Source organism: Salmo salar, chromosome ssa27, assembly GCF_905237065.1.
Source record: "Salmo salar chromosome ssa27, Ssal_v3.1, whole genome shotgun sequence".
NCBI classification, from domain to species: domain Eukaryota; kingdom Metazoa; phylum Chordata; class Actinopteri; order Salmoniformes; family Salmonidae; genus Salmo; species Salmo salar.
This window is the reverse complement of record NC_059468.1, coordinates 24827947-24843519: the sequence shown is the minus strand read 5'-3', so window position 1 is coordinate 24843519 and position 15573 is coordinate 24827947. Positions and strand designations below refer to the sequence as shown.

The 15573-nt window shown below is 42.2% G+C and overlaps 3 protein-coding genes across 3 annotated transcripts; 2 read left to right on the top strand and 1 right to left on the bottom strand.

The window, feature by feature from the left end:
• Positions 1–319: 319 nt before the first annotated feature.
• tomm7 (translocase of outer mitochondrial membrane 7 homolog (yeast)) lies at positions 320–7292 on the top strand. The gene is made up of 3 exons (XM_014178233.2): positions 320–522; positions 4369–4417; positions 6523–7292. Exons 1-3 carry the CDS (start codon positions 420–422, stop codon positions 6536–6538), a joined length of 168 nt encoding a protein of 55 aa, XP_014033708.1. The 5' UTR covers positions 320–419; the 3' UTR covers positions 6539–7292.
• Positions 7293–9558: 2266 nt separating this feature from the next.
• On the bottom strand, positions 9559–12004 carry LOC106588787 (interleukin-6). Its single transcript, XM_014178212.2, has 5 exons — positions 11843–12004; positions 11541–11737; positions 11284–11400; positions 10886–11029; positions 9559–10428 (listed from the first exon to the last, which is right to left on the bottom strand). Exons 1-5 carry the CDS (start codon positions 11958–11960, stop codon positions 10174–10176), a joined length of 831 nt encoding a protein of 276 aa, XP_014033687.1. The 5' UTR covers positions 11961–12004; the 3' UTR covers positions 9559–10173.
• A 1165-nt stretch (positions 12005–13169) lies between these two features.
• Positions 13170–14803, top strand: LOC106588798 (zinc finger BED domain-containing protein DAYSLEEPER-like). The gene is made up of 2 exons (XM_014178232.2): positions 13170–14006; positions 14211–14803. The coding sequence occupies exons 1-2, from the start codon at positions 13743–13745 to the stop codon at positions 14583–14585; spliced, it is 639 nt and encodes a 212-aa protein (XP_014033707.1). The 5' UTR covers positions 13170–13742; the 3' UTR covers positions 14586–14803.
• Positions 14804–15573: the final 770 nt, after the last annotated feature.

Here is a 15573-nt window from a genome sequence, read left to right as displayed (position 1 = left end):
TCCGAGTTTCCTTAACCTAAACATAATTCTAACCCTAAAATAGCCTTTGTCCTCTTCCCACTTGTCTCAATTTTCCTTGATTTACCGTCCTTGTGAGAACACAAGGAGAGTAAACGCAAAAACAATCATCCTAACATGATGGCTCTCAATCCAAAACATCTGAGTGAAAGTATGCAGCCATTTTATGTGTATGTATGCATTTATGTGTATTTATGATCATTTTAGGCGTAATGTTGATTTAAGTATGAGTTTGCTACTGTAGGCTCAGATTAACATTTCCCAATGCGTCCACAAAGTGGCGCTCGTCATATTTCGGATTGAACCAACTATCGCAAAAATCTGCCTCGCTTTACGGCCATGCGTCGGCTTCCTCTTTTTCACGTCCTTCAGAACCAGAACCAGTGAACCAACTAGCTACCATGGCGAAGCTCAGCAAAGAGACCAAGCAGCGGCTGCAGACGGTGTTTCAGGCCGGACAGTTCGTCATCCGCTGGGGTTTCATCCCCACGGTGCTCTACCTTGGTCAGTATGTGGCAAGTCGGTTAGCTTAGCATGATAGCAGTTCGGGTAGGGGGATATGTCCAAGTGACAGTATGTGTACTGTTGTGATATGTTGCTAGCTATAGGTAGCAAGGTTGAGATTTGTTTATGATGAACAAATTCAAGTTAGGGGAACCTCGTTTGTGTAACGCGACCACTGCATGCATTTGGAATTGCATATAGAGCTGTATGTTTTTCCCAATTTCGGTTAGCTAAACTACGTCCGAAAATGTATGGAGATTTGTGGCCATAGTGTGACACAGGGACTCTGTTATGTAACAGCTAAACCACAGCTAACTCACAGTGGTCAGTGATCATAGCCAGTGGTGTGAATGGGGAAACGAAGCCAGTGAGACATTTCCAGAATTAGCTACCGCAGTAACACCCCAGCTGTCAAGGGAAGCTAACTAACTACAATTAGGCAAAACACACATTTGGGACTCCTGCTGTTGGTCGGTGTGTTTGTACGACTTTTGCGTGTTTCTCGGGTGAGATCTGAGGTCTCCCACAGGAGAAACCAAAGTCTTAACCATAAAAGCCCAGCGTTTCCCAAACGTTTGCCCTAGCGCTACAGAGCTGATAAAAATAATCGAAACTTGATGAGTTGACTATGGGTACATCAATTTGAATTCAATCACTTTTTGACAGCATCCCTTTATATTTAAACAAATTTCGATACGTTTGCCCATTGAAGAGGTGGACTTGAAGGGCAAAACATTCAGGAGATTAAAGGGGCTCAAAAAGGTGTCCGCTTTGCATACCCCACCATACCATGAGAAATCTGTCTTCATCACTGGAAAATATAAACGGTTAAGTTTGATATCATTTAAAAACTTAGTGTTGTCAAACTATTTTATTATAGTCATTTTTAAACCTTTTAATGTCAATAATCTAAAAACGTGTAAACTCAGATTTTTTTCATATTAGCATATGTTGTTGCTTAGACCCTATTTCACATCATCTGAGGTTTTTGTGTTGTGCCAGTTGAGAGACAACATGCTCTTGAATACAGGGTAGGTGTCATTTCAATCATAGAAATAGACTTCATAGAATTGACATACCTTCAGACCACTGCAAATTAGCTGGTACACCAGTGACGTTTTAAATGAATCAACGTTGAATGTCAAAGGAGAAAAGGTCAATTTTATAAAACAAAATATACATTTTTCCCCCAGAACTTATAAAATACTTTGACAACCATCTATCTTTTCCAGTGATGAAGACGTGGATCTCTTATGGTATGGTTGGGTATGCAAAATGGGTCAACTTTCAGCCCCTTTATCTCTCAAATATTTTGGCATTCAGGTCCAAAAAGTCACTTTATGAGCGCTTCTACTGTGGGTATGGAAGGTTTGGTGAAGCTCAAAAGAAGCCTTCAAAAAGTGATTGAATTCAAATGGGTTTACCCTTATTTGAATCAGCTGTGTAGTGCTAGGGGAGAAAACAAGAAAATGTTCACTCGATGGGTTCCCCAGGACCAAGTTTGAGAAACGCTGTGTTATCCCAATAGGAAATTCCTTCTTGTGTCGAGGGTGAGACTGATTTTTAAGTCGCAAGCAGGGCTACCTCATGAGACTGTGAGCCCGACTTTCTGCCTTCTGTCCCTCAACCCCTCTGTCTACTTCTTTCTGTCTTCAACCTCTCCTACTGCCTTCAGTCCCGTGTGGCTCAATTGGTAGAGTATGGTGTTTGCAACGCCAGGGTTGTGGGTTCGATTCCCACGGGGAATACGGAGGGGGAAAAAAAATGTATGCATTCACTACTGTAAGTCGCTCTGGATAAGAGCGTCTGCTAAATGACAAAAAATGTTCTCACTTTCTACCCCTCTCCCTCTAACTGCATCCCTACTTTCTCTCTCTGTGTGTGTGTGTGTGTGTGTGTGTGTGTGTGTGTGTGTGTGTGTGTGTGTGTGTGTGTGTGTGTGTGAGATGACCTGTATTCATAGACCAGTGCAGATTGCTCTTGTCATCAACCTGCTACAGGCTAATGTTAATGCTAGGCCACGGAGGACCCTGCCAGTTTCGGTACCTGATCAGTATTTCCATTTAGCTCCAGGGTAGGAAGGAAATAGTTACAGCTTCTCTGGGAGGGAGATGATTACACTGGGGAAACCCTGAGTGTCTCCCACAAGCTGGCATGGCTACACAGTACACATACGCTAACTATCTTCAGAGAAAGTGATGGGGAAACCCAAAATGTCTAAATGTGTAAGGAATGAGGACGCTGATGCAATATTCTGACATGAGTCAATGGAGTGTTGCATTAACAGAAATGTGACTTATGATGAGTTGACACATAGAGCATTGCTGCTATTGTCTTTTCCCCTCCCCCCTCTCTCAGGTCCAATAGTAGGTATTGGAGGCTAAACACCAGGGTTGGGGTCAGTTTGAATTTAAGCCAATCAATGCAGGAAGTGATTTGAATTCGAAATGAACTAATGAATTTCAAAGATTTTCCATATTTTCTCAATTTTGGGTTTGAGAAGCCATTTTTTTTCAATTATTGAATTGGAATTTCAGTTTACTTCCTGAATTGACTGACTTAAATTTGAGCTGACCCCAACCCTGATGTGTTTAGTCTCTAAGACCTACAATTTATCCAACCCTGATGTGTTTAGTCTCTAAGACCTACAATCTACCCAACCCTGATGTGTTTAGTCTCTAACACCTACAATTTACCCAACCCTGATGTGTTTAGTCTCTAACACCTACAATTTACCCAACCCTGATGTGTTTAGTCTCTAACACCTACAATTTACCCAACCCTGATGTGTTTAGTCTCTAACACCTACAATCTACCCAACCCTGATGTGTTTAGTCTCTAACACCTACAATCTACCCAACCCTGATGTGTTTAGTCTCTAACACCTACAATCTACCCAACCCTGATGTGTTTAGTCTCTAACACCTACAATTTACCCAACCCTGATGTGTTTAGTCTCTAACACCTACAATCTACCCAACCCTGATGTGTTTAGTCTCTAACACCTACAATCTACCCAACCCTGATGTGTTTAGTCTCTAACACCTACAATTTACCCAACCCTGATGTGTTTAGTCTCTAAGACCTACAATCTACCCAACCCTGATGTGTTTAGTCTCTAACACCTACAATCTACCCAACCCTGATGTGTTTAGTCTCTAACACCTACAATCTACCCAACCCTGATGTGTTTAGTCTCTAAGACCTACAATTTACCCAACCCTGAACAGTCAGAAGCACCGGGTGGCTGTCCTATCGCTTCTGACCAGAAGATTGGCTGTCATAATCAGTTAATTTCCCGAAGATTCTAGATGTTTAATCGCCACCATTCGTTGACACCCACAGCTTTTAGCCGTTCATCTTTGCAATATGTCTTAGCTATTAGGGTAGTCAGTTCCAACATTCAGTTTCCTTCCCGGACATCTTTATTGGACCACAGGGAGAACTGCTGGCCAAAAGGGATAAGAGAGAGGGGAAACGGGAGAGAGAGAGGGGAAACGGGAGGGAGGGATTGGGGTGGACGAATAGATGGGGAGAGAGAGAGGGGTGGGGAAATCCCAAAGGTGTCCGTCTGAAGCTCCAGTTCAGAATGTTATGACACGTCAAGTGCTGGCCACTCAACACGCATGTTCACCTCTTCTCAGGAACACTCTACTGATGCCCGATAACTACATCACTTGTGTTTGAGTCAGAGGATATGATGGAGACGGTTTTATTGGAAAACCGCTCTGATACGAACAGACGTCACGTTACGCAGGCTTTGAAATACGAAGCTCAGGAGTGCAATTAATGTTTCTACAACGATTTTCTTCTCTTCATCTCTGCTCTTTTGTTTTTGATTGACAGGTTTTGCACGAGGGGGGGATCCTGGTATGCCGGAGCCCAACATCCTGAGGTGCGCTGTGTCTGTCGGTCCATCACTGTGTGTGTCTGTCTGTTTTTGGTTTGGCCATCTGATATAGGGAATGTTAAGTTGGCTGATGTTTTACATGCCGTAACCAGTGGTGCTATTTTGTTCGTTTTTTTGCATTGTTAAAAAATTTTGGGGTACTTATTTTGTACATAGTGTTGCTGCTACCGTCTCTTATGACCGAAAGTAACTTCTGGACATCAGAACTGGGATTACTCACCACGAACTGGAAGAAGCTTTTTCCTTTAATGAGTCAGACAAGAAAAATATACTGCTCTGCCGGGAACAGGCCCAGATCCCCGTCATTTGCGTGAAGAAAAGACGAGGAAAAGAGGACGCAGATCAGGCTGCCTTTTGAGAATCAGTAGCCAAGGGAGTAAACTCCCATTGCCATCAATACTACTTGCTAACATGCAATCAATGGAAAATAAAATTGATGACCTACGATTATCCTATCAACGGGACATTAAGAACAGTAATATATTATGTTTCACGAGTCGTGGCTGAACGACGACACGGATAATATAGAGCTGGAGGTATTTTCAATGCACCGGCAGAACAGAGAATCTACGTCTGGTAAGATGAGTGGTGGGGATGTGTATCTATTTGTCAATAACAGCTGGTGCACGATGTCTAATATTAAAGAAGTCTCAAGGTATTGCTCGCCTGAGGTAGAGTACCTTATGATAAGCTGTAGACCACACTATCTACCAAGAGTTCTCATCTATATTATTCGTAGCTGTCTATTTACCACCACAGACCGATGCTGGCACCAAGACCTCACTCAACCAACCGTATAAGGCCATAAGCAAACAAGAAAATGCTCATCCAGAAGTGGTGCTCCTAGTGGCCAGGGACTTTAATGCAGGCAAACTGAAATTAGTTTTACCAGAAAAATAACTCTAGACCACCTTTACTCCACACACAGAGATGCATACAAAGCTCTCCCCTGCCCTCCATTTGGCAAATCTGACCATAATTCTATCCTCCTGATTCCTGCTTACAAGCAGAAATTAAAGCAGGAAGTACCAGTGACTCGCTCAATAGGGAAGTGGTCAGATGACGTGGATGCTACACTACAGGACTGTTTTGCTAGCACAGACTGGAATATGTTCCGGGATTCATCCAATAGCATTGAGGAGTACACCACCTCGGTCATCGGCTTCATCAATAAGTGCATCGACAACGTTGTCCTCACAGTGACCGTATGTACATATCCCAACCAGAAGCCATGGAATATAGGCAACATCCGCATCGAGCTAAAGGCTAAAGCTGCCACTTTCAAGGAGAGGGACACTAATCCGGACGCCTATAAGAAATCCCGCCATGCCCTCCGACGAACCATCAAACAAGCAAAGCGTCAATGCACGATTAAGATTGAATCCTACTACACCGACTCCGACACTTGTAGAATGTGGCAGGATTTGAAAACTATTACGGACTACAAAGGGAAACCCAGCCGCGAGCTGCTCAAGTCTACCAGACGAGCTTAATGCCTTTTATGCTCGCCTCGTTATTGTTCTACTTTGTGTTATTGTTTTACTTTAGTTTATTTGGTAAATATGTTCTTAACACTTCTTGAACTGCACTGTTGGTTAAGGGGTTGTAAGTAAGCATTTCACGGTAAGGTCAACACTTGTTGTATTCGGCGCATGTGACAAAGTTTGATTTGATTTGAATACGGTATCATGACGCTGGTCAAAGTAGTTAAATACGTAAGGAATGGTGTGCCATGGCTCTGGTCAAAGTAGTGCATTTATATAGGGAATAGATAGTTTTACTCAGGCCGTTTACCATTGAAAGAAATGGTTATGGTTCCTGTATGTGTAATTGGGCGTTTCTACTCATGTGTGAGCCTGCTTTTCCTGTGTGATCTCATGGTTCCTCAATAATATCTGGCATGCTCACGCGAGAGAGGGCTCTGGTCTACTTATTGTGCCCACCTGTCCCGGCCAGAAAAAAATTGCCAGTGAGATGTCTCATCCTGTGGTACCCCCTAGATGAGGAAGTGGGGTGTCTTGCTTTCTCCACCATCTCTGGCCATACCATTAAGACAAATATAACCTCTGACCTTGTTTTCTCTCTTCCAGTCTGCTGTGGGGCTGAGGACAACCCTGACCCACCCAATCATCTCCTCCCACAATGGTCATGTGACTCCCAGCTGTCACCACGGAAGTGGATGCAATCTTTCCCTCACCAATTTCTATATGGCCCATATATTTTAGGCTGGTTGGAACTTTGTTTGTCACTTCACGTTTGGGTCGGAGACCTGAAGCGCTGAATTCCCTCTCACTCTGAAACACCAAATGGCGTGATGGACATCTTATTCTGAAACTGCACCTTTACTGCTTGGTGACGGACCGTTTTTCTCTCATTTTGTTTCCTCTCAGTTTGGAAACATGTAAAACCTTGTTGTCTTTTCATTTGGTGATGGATCTGTGTTTGTCTGTTTACCTTAAATGATCCTGTATAAAATGTCTGCCTGTTGGTTGAAAATGGACCTGAGTTTGTCTATAAATCACCTTTAGAGAGAAGATGACTGTTTGTTTGTTTTGATTCTCTGGTGGTTTGATTCTCGAATTATACCGTGACATTCTATTTTTTTCATGGAACCTCCTATACATTTTTATGGGCCTAATAGTAGCCCAAAGACATCCATTAAACGGTAAAAAAATTGACATTTACCTTTTTAATTTCTCATTAACACAACCAGTCATGACGTTTTCATCTTATTAACCATGTTTCCATCCAACCTTTTTATGGGGGTAAAGTACATGTCGGGTAAAAAATGTCCTGACTGGCCTGATGGAAATAAAACATTTGTCGGTCAACTTTCCAAATGTCGACAAAGCAAAATACACTAGACAGTGTGATCCTTTTTGTGTCTGTAAAATTAATTATGTGAGAAATGGTGGTGGAAATGCCTTTATGTGCAAATATTTATATGATAACCCATCATATTGAGGTAAACTTGGAGTCACGGGATGACATGGTGTGTGGTCCTCCAACTATGACTTGGGAAAAAGTGCATTTTTATTAGGCTACAGATGAAATAACTTACAGTACATTCGGAAAGTATTCAGACCCTTGACTTTTTTCACATTTTGTTATGTTACAGCCTTATTCTAAAATGGATTAAATCATTTGTTTCCTTCATCAAGCTACACACAATACCCCATGATGACAAAGCGAAAACAGGTTTTTAGAAATGTTTGCAAATGTAATAAAAAAAAAACTTATTCAAACCCTTAGCCATGAGACTTGAAATTTGAGCTCAGGTACATCCTGTTTCCATTGATCATCCTTGAGATGTGTCAACAAATTGATTGGAGAACACCTGTGGTAAATTCAATTGATTGGACATGATTTGGAAAGGCACACACCTGTCTATATACGGTCCCACAGTTGACAGTGCATGTCAGAGCAAAAACCATGAGGTGGAAGGAATTGTCCGTAGAGCTCCGAGACAGGATTGTGTTGAGGCACAGATCTGGGGAAGGGTACCAAAAAAATTCTGTAGCATTGAAGGTCCCCAAGAACACAGTGGCTTCCATCATTCTTAAATGGAAGACGTTTGGAACCACCAAGACTCTTCCTACACCTGGCCGTCCGGCCAAACTGAGCAATCGGGGGAGAAGGGCCTTGGTCAGGGAGATGACCAAGAACCCGATGGTCACTGACAGAGCTCCAGAGTTCCTCTGTGGAGATGGGAGAACCTTCCAGAAGGACAGCCATCTCTGCAGCACTCCACCAATCAGGCCTTTATGGTAAAGTGGCCGGATGGAAGCCATTCCTCAGTAAAAGTCACATGACAGTCTGCTTGGAGTTAGCCAAAAGGCACCTAAAGGACTCTGACCATGAGAGACAAGATTCTCTGGTCTGATGAAACGAAGATTGAACTTTTTGGCCTGAATGCCAAGCGTCACCTCTGGAGGAAACCTGGCACCATTCCCACGGTGAAGCGTGGTGGCAGCATCATGCTGTGGGGATGTTTTTCAGGGACTGGGAGACTAGACAGGGTTGAGGGAAAGATGAATGGAGCAAAGAACAAAGAGGATCCTTGATGAAAACCTGCTCCAGAACGCTCTGGACCTCAGACTGGGGCGAAGGTTCACCTTTCAACTGGACAATGACCCTAAGCACACAGCCAAGACAATGCAGAAGTGGCTTCGGGACAAGTCTCTGAATGTCCTTGAGTGGCCCAGCCAGAGCCTGGACTTGAACCCAATCAAACATCTCTGGAGAGACCTGAAAATAACTGTGCAGCGACGCTCCCCATCCAACCTGACAGAACTTGAGAGGATCTGCAGAGAAGAATGGGAGAAACTCCCCAAATACAGGTGTGCCAAGCTTGTAGTGTCATGCCCAAGAAGTCTCAAGGCTGTAATCGCTGCCAAAGGTGCCTCAACAAAGTACTGAGTAAAGGGTCTGAATACTTCTGTAAATTTGATATACTTCATCAATAAAAAAATGTATTTTGAAAAAAAAATCTAAAAACCTGTATTTCCTGTCATTATGGGGTATTGTGTGTAGATTCGTTTTTTTCCCCCTAATTAATTTCATCAATTTCTCATCATGTAGACTAGCCTACCCGCACTGTATCTGCGAGTTTTTGGCTAGAGCGCATGACCCCAGACCAGAGTGGGCACATTTGCTATTTAACGCAACAGTTTTTGTGACAAAACTATCGGTGGAGTTGAAAATGCGATGGAAACACATTGAACTTTAGATTTTTATTCAGTATATGAGAACTTAAGTGAAAAACACCACTGGTGGGAAAATGAAATCTCTCCAGTTGGATGGAAACCTAGCTACTGTCAAACAACTTAAAATAGGCTACCTTCGCATGTTTGTCTACTCAAATAATTCCATGCACTCTGCACTCGTGCCGTTTGATGAATGGAAAAAGGGATCTGTTAAAAAGTACCAAAAAGTGTAATGACATTCGGCGATTGTCATTGAGTCAATAAACTCTTGTTGCCTGAATTAATGTATGCGTCTTGCTGACAAAATGACACCTACCGATAAGTGGAAATTGAAATGTTTTGTTGTGATGACTACATGTTGTGAGAATAACCATCTAATTGAAACAATGTTTGGTGAACAACATAGGAGCAACACATTTCGCTATTCTCTCAGATACCATTTATTATTCCTCTTTATATCCAAAACATTTGTCACAGTTAGAGCTGAGAAGATGAACTGACAATTATCGACACCGACCATACTGATCACTTATCGCAGGCATTTTGCTGTTATCGTTTATTACGATAAGTAGCCTATACTAGAGAAATGTGAAGTTTGAAATGAAATAAGTTTGCTAATATGGTTGGTTGTTAATTGGACAATTGAAGGCTACAACGATCAAACTAGTAGTAGTCACAATCAATGTAGTCTCTAATGTACTGTAAAGGCACTTAGAGATACATTTAAGTCTGCGCTTGAAATCCATCAACATGTCATCATTAGAAAAATACATTGACTCCATTTGTGTGAAAATAAATAACACTATTTGCTATAAAAAATATATAAATATGTATTTTTATAACCAGTTTCTCGAATGTTCGGTACAAGAGGCACAAAGCTGCTCGGGATGAAATAAATTAATCCGATTAAATCAATTCAATACATTTTTCATCTCAACCATAAATACACAAATAAATAAATAACTTTGTTTTGTAGTTCAGTCAAGTATTACATTCAATAAATAAAAATAAACAGCTGATTAAGAGAATAAGACATCAGTGCAGGTTTTTACTCCAAGCCTGATCTAACACACCTCTGCCCACCATAGTGATGTCATGGTTACTGGCAGCCTTCGCCCCTCTTCCCCATGCGCGGAGGGCTTTCTTGGTGTCGACCAGGAAGTGACGTAGTTCCCTAAGGATGGCGTGAACGCTGGTCTTCCTCTCCCACTCTGTCCCTGTAGACACCTCACCCAGCACACGCTCCCTCTCACTGGCAGACAGGTCCTCTACCACCTCAGCAACCTTCATCTGGAGAAAGAGACAATACATTAGGTAATCTGTGTGCCACAAGATTGTGCTAAATCCTAGGTATCTGGTGGAACTAAAGCAAGTCTGGGAAAATCTGCCCAGAATGAAAGTCAGCTTTCTAAAGAAAAGGGTATTTAAAGGGGCAATCTGCAGTTGCTATATCCATTTAGGACCTATAAATAAATGATATGTAGTCCTTTCTTACTCCAATGTTTGTAAAAATAATAATAAAAAAAAAATGATTCAATTTCATTTTGATATCATGGATGGTCAGTCCTTGCATCCATAGCTCTGTCTATGAATTTGATAGTTACATTTCTCCAGGCCCATCCCTCAGCTCTTTACCAAAACAGTGGCGGTGAGGAGGTTTGTTATTGTTTCAACTGCAGATTGCACCTTTAAGTAGTATACTGATTGTATTTAAGTAGTATTATAACATAATATTACTATTACAAACCTTGTCTTTGAACAAGCCTATCAGGACAGTAGTCTGGTGCATGACAGAGGGGAGCAGGGTGGATTGTGGGTATTCAGCCTTAATGTGCTGGAGAAGAACATGGTACACCTGCAGACCATGACTGATCTTCTGCAGACATGCCTCCTATAGGAGGGGACAACAAATACTGTCAATCAATTAATACATTAAAAAAAATACTCCCTAGATTCATCTAGAAGGAAGGAAGAAGGAGAGAAACCAGACTCAAAATGTCAGCCAGTAAAGATGTCTGCATGATGCTGCCTCAAGTTTTCATTTCTAGGATTTTTCATTTAGATCACAAAAGGAATACCTTGGCTTCATGATTTGGACTTAATTCCAGACACAGGTCTTAGCCATTCATTCAAGTTTATCTTTACCTTGTTGTAGTTTGAGGTGGAGCAGGGGGTCTTGGAGAGGTGTGTGGGGATGGAAGGGACCTGGTACTGTATGAACGATGACATCTCTTCCACGGGCTTCTGAAACTCCTCCACAAACTACAACACAAGGAGGAATAAAAGTTATAATTTTCAGATTGGTTTAAATTATTATTTTCAATGTTAGTATTGTTGTTTTCAATTATAACGTTTGAAGAGCCATTTACAATATAATACAGAGTACATTTAAAACAACTCACCTGTTGGTCTCGGAAGTTGATCACTTCCTGAACGAGCAGCTTGATCACCTTGATCACGTTCTCCCATATCGGCGGCGCGCCCGGTTCACCGGAGAACGATTCTACCGCGAGCTCCTCTCCAGAGGTCCAACCAGGCGCGCTGGGCACGGGACTCCCGTTAACTACCATCACCACGACCACCGAGAGGAGTGAGAGGTCTGAATGAAGGAGGAGAGCAAGAGAGGAGTGAGTGATAAAATACAAAACACAACCCAGTTTATTTGACCAGGTAGAACGGTAGAATAGTGTGACGTCAGACTTACAGTGTGTAGAAGTCATGTCCCAGTTAATTGTTTGTCGGTGCTGTGTCCAGTGATTCTTGAGTGATGCTGAAGTTGGTAGGCTACTTGTTTGTCTGACCGATGCTACATGCGCCAGCATTTATATTCTTACACATTGCAAATGTTTCCTCATCTCCTTCCCCTCACCCCTCCCCTCTCCTTTTTTATCATCTCCATCATTATCAGGCAGAGATATTGTCTTAGTCCCAAATGACACTACTCCTACATAGTGCACTAGTTTTGACCAGGGCTAGGACTTTGGTCAAAAGTAGTCCACTATCTAGGGCTCTGGTAAAAAGTAGTGCACTAGGGAATATGGTGCCATTTGGGACAGAACTTACAAAGAAAGATATTACTACTGGAAGTCTATAATGGAGAGATATTACTCTGTCATCATATAACCTGTAATGTTATGCATGTCACCAGGTCTGTACTCTGCACCATGGAACACTTAGACAGGTAATCAAGCCTAATCATCTAGAATGCAGGGTTGGGGTAGTTCTCCCAATGCATGTGTTTAATCAAATTCAAGAATTAAGTGCCGTTCATTCTTGTATTCTGTATATTTATGCAACTCAATGAGAGGTAGAAGAGATGTGAGGATAGGGAAGAAGAGACAAGATAAAGAGAGGAGAGGTGAGGAGAGGAGAGAGGAATAAAGGTATGTCCGTTGTCTTGTAATATGGGGCTGCTCCCCAGCCCCACAAATTATTCATAATCTAATAGGGCTATTTTGTGCTGTCATCAGGATGCAATAATCCTAGTGATTGAGAGCATCATGGGGCAGTTTCACTTCACTAAGAAAATCCTTCTTTTCGAAAGACATTAATACAGTGCATTTGGAAAGTATTCAGACCCTTTCACCCTTTCCACCTTTTGTTACTTTACAGTCTTATTCTAAAATGTATTAAATAAAAAAATCCCCCATCAATCTACGCACAATACCCCATAATGAGAAAGTAAAAACAGGTATTACGACATCTTTGCAAATGTATTAAAAATAAAAAACGGAAATATCACATTTACATAAGTATTCAGACTAATGGTGTAACGGACCGTAGTTGATCCGTTCCGTAGATCACCCCCCCCCCGACGGTTCTGCACGCATGTGAACCGCCGATCAATTGCAAAGTTTAACCATCATAGTGTGAAATACAGTTTTACTGCCGCTGTTACTTTTTAAAGTAATAATTCCCTAAATGTTGATGCAGAGTTGCAGTGAAAAGATAAAGACAAGACAGTTGCGTGCTGTGTTTTACTCTGAAGCCTGAAGGTTGATTTGATCTTTTTTTTTAAAGCAGTTTCGTTTACTGTTCACGTGAACGGAGCATGTTGAATTTTAAGGAATCAATCCTAGATGCTCGCGTTGCAAAAAGAGCAGTGACAGCCATGGCTAGCGGAGGAGCTGAAGAACTGGAAAAGCCTCTCGCTTCATCTAAGTTTCATGTATGGGAGCATTTTGGCTTCCCTGTCAAATATGATGACGGAAGATGGGTGGTGGACAACATCATCAAGGTGTGTAGGCATTGTGCCACAAGAAAGCGGTATGATCATGGCCACACATTTAAAACGTCATCACCCTGGTGTGTCAGTGACGGGAGCCATCTCAGCCAAGAGACTACTTCGTACCGCGGCATTTAAGCAGCACTTTGCTGCAGAATCAGACCGGACTAAAGCCATCACCAAATCTATTGGGATGTTTATCGCTGCAGACATGAGACCATATTATGTTGTGGAAAACAAAACTTTTAAAATACGATGAAAGTGCTTGAGCCACGCTACGAAATCCCTTGGCGCACCCACTTCAGTATGAAGATCGTGCCAGATCTTTGTGAACAGGAAAATATCATAATTGAGCACTGAATCTGCACTGTCTGTGTCTATGATCCTACCTCTGAAAACAAGGATTCTACAATCCATGGCCCAAAGTGAGGAAGACAGCACCATCACTAGAGATGTCAAGGCTGCCATTAGAGAGGACCTGAACCCCAGATACCCCCTAATCTACAGAACTACCTTCATAGATCTACTGCACTGGATCCAAGGTTCAAGTCCCTGTCTGTTCAAGTCCCTGTCTCACCTAGACCCTGCCCTACACCGGAGGACATACAGTGAGCTCACCACTGAGATTGTGGCCACTGAAGAGGTAAAACAATAAATAAGAGTGAATTACTAACATAATAAATATACTGCAGTCTAATCTTAGTATATGCTATTGCTATTAGAATCATCAATTTTTGATTTGGAATTACAATGGCTTATATTAAATGTTATTGCCACAATTATAGTTCTATGAAATATGTAAATAAATAATGAGTTAGTTGAATAGATCAAGTCATTTTTTCTGCAGGGTCAAGCCACAGAGCCGACAGGACCAGACTCAGAGGCATCTCCTCCACAAAATAATTTGGCCGTGAAGGAGCTTTTCGGGGAGACCTTTATGAGCAAGGAAACAGGCAAGACGTTTGCCAACACCATCAAAGAGGAGGTGGCATCCTACAAGGCAGCGACCAGTATTCCAGTGGATGGTGATCCACTAGCATGGTGGAAAAGCAATGAGTGTAAATACCCTCACATTGCCATGATGGCAAGATGCCACATGGCTATGCCTGGCACTTCAGTTCCTAGCGAGAGGGTGTTCTCCATAGTAACTGCAAAGAGGTCTACCCTCTCCCCAGACTATGTAGACATCCTCATCTTTTTGAAAAATAATTTAAAGTTATAAGCTCAGGTCTGCTTTGCTTTCTTTCTTTCCTTTTTTTTGATGAAGTGGACACAGGCTAGTTTTTCATTCACTATTGTTTAAATGAATTAGGTGTCATGCCTCATATTGCACTTTAATTTAACAATTGAGTATTGAATATTTTATTTTAAGATTTTATTTAAACATTGAAAAGTTCCTTGCTTTAAGTGTTCTTTAAGTAATAAATGGAAAGCAAAGTTATAGTTATCTCCCTTTTTTTTTTTGCTGATCCAAAAAATGATCCGATCCGTGACTCAAAACCGTGATCCGAACTGTGAGTTTTGTGATCCGTTGTACCACTATTTCAGACCCTTACTCAGTACTTTGTTGAAGCAACTTTGGCAACAATTACATCCTTGAGTCTTCTTGGGTATGATGCTACAATCTTGGCACACCTGTATTTGGGGAGTTCCTCCCATTCTTCTCTGCAGAGCTTCTCAAGCTCTGTCAGGTTGGATGGGGAGCGTCGCTGCAGAGCTATTTTCAGGTCTCTCCAGAGATGTTCGATAGGGTTCAAGTCCGGACTCTGGCTGGGCCACTCAGGGACATTCAGAGACTTGTCCCGAAGCCACTCCTGTGTTGTCATGGCTGTGTGCTTAGGGTCATTGTCCTGTTGGACGTTAAACCTTCGCCCCAGTCTGAGGTCCTGAGCACTCTGGTGCAGGTTTTCATCAAGGATCTCTCTGTACTTTGCTCCATTCATCTTTCCCTCGATCCTGACTAGTCTCCCAGTCCTTGCCGCTGACAAACAACCCCATAGCATGCATGCATGCAAACAACCCCATAGCACCACCATGCTTCACCGTAGAGATGATGCCAGGTTTACTCCAGACATGACGCTTGGCATTCAGGCCAAATTGTTCAATCTTGGTTTCATCAGACCAGAGAATCTTGTTTCTCATGGTCTGAGTGTCATTTAGGTGCCTTTTGGCAAACTCCAAGTGCTCGATTGCTCAGTTTGATCAGGCGG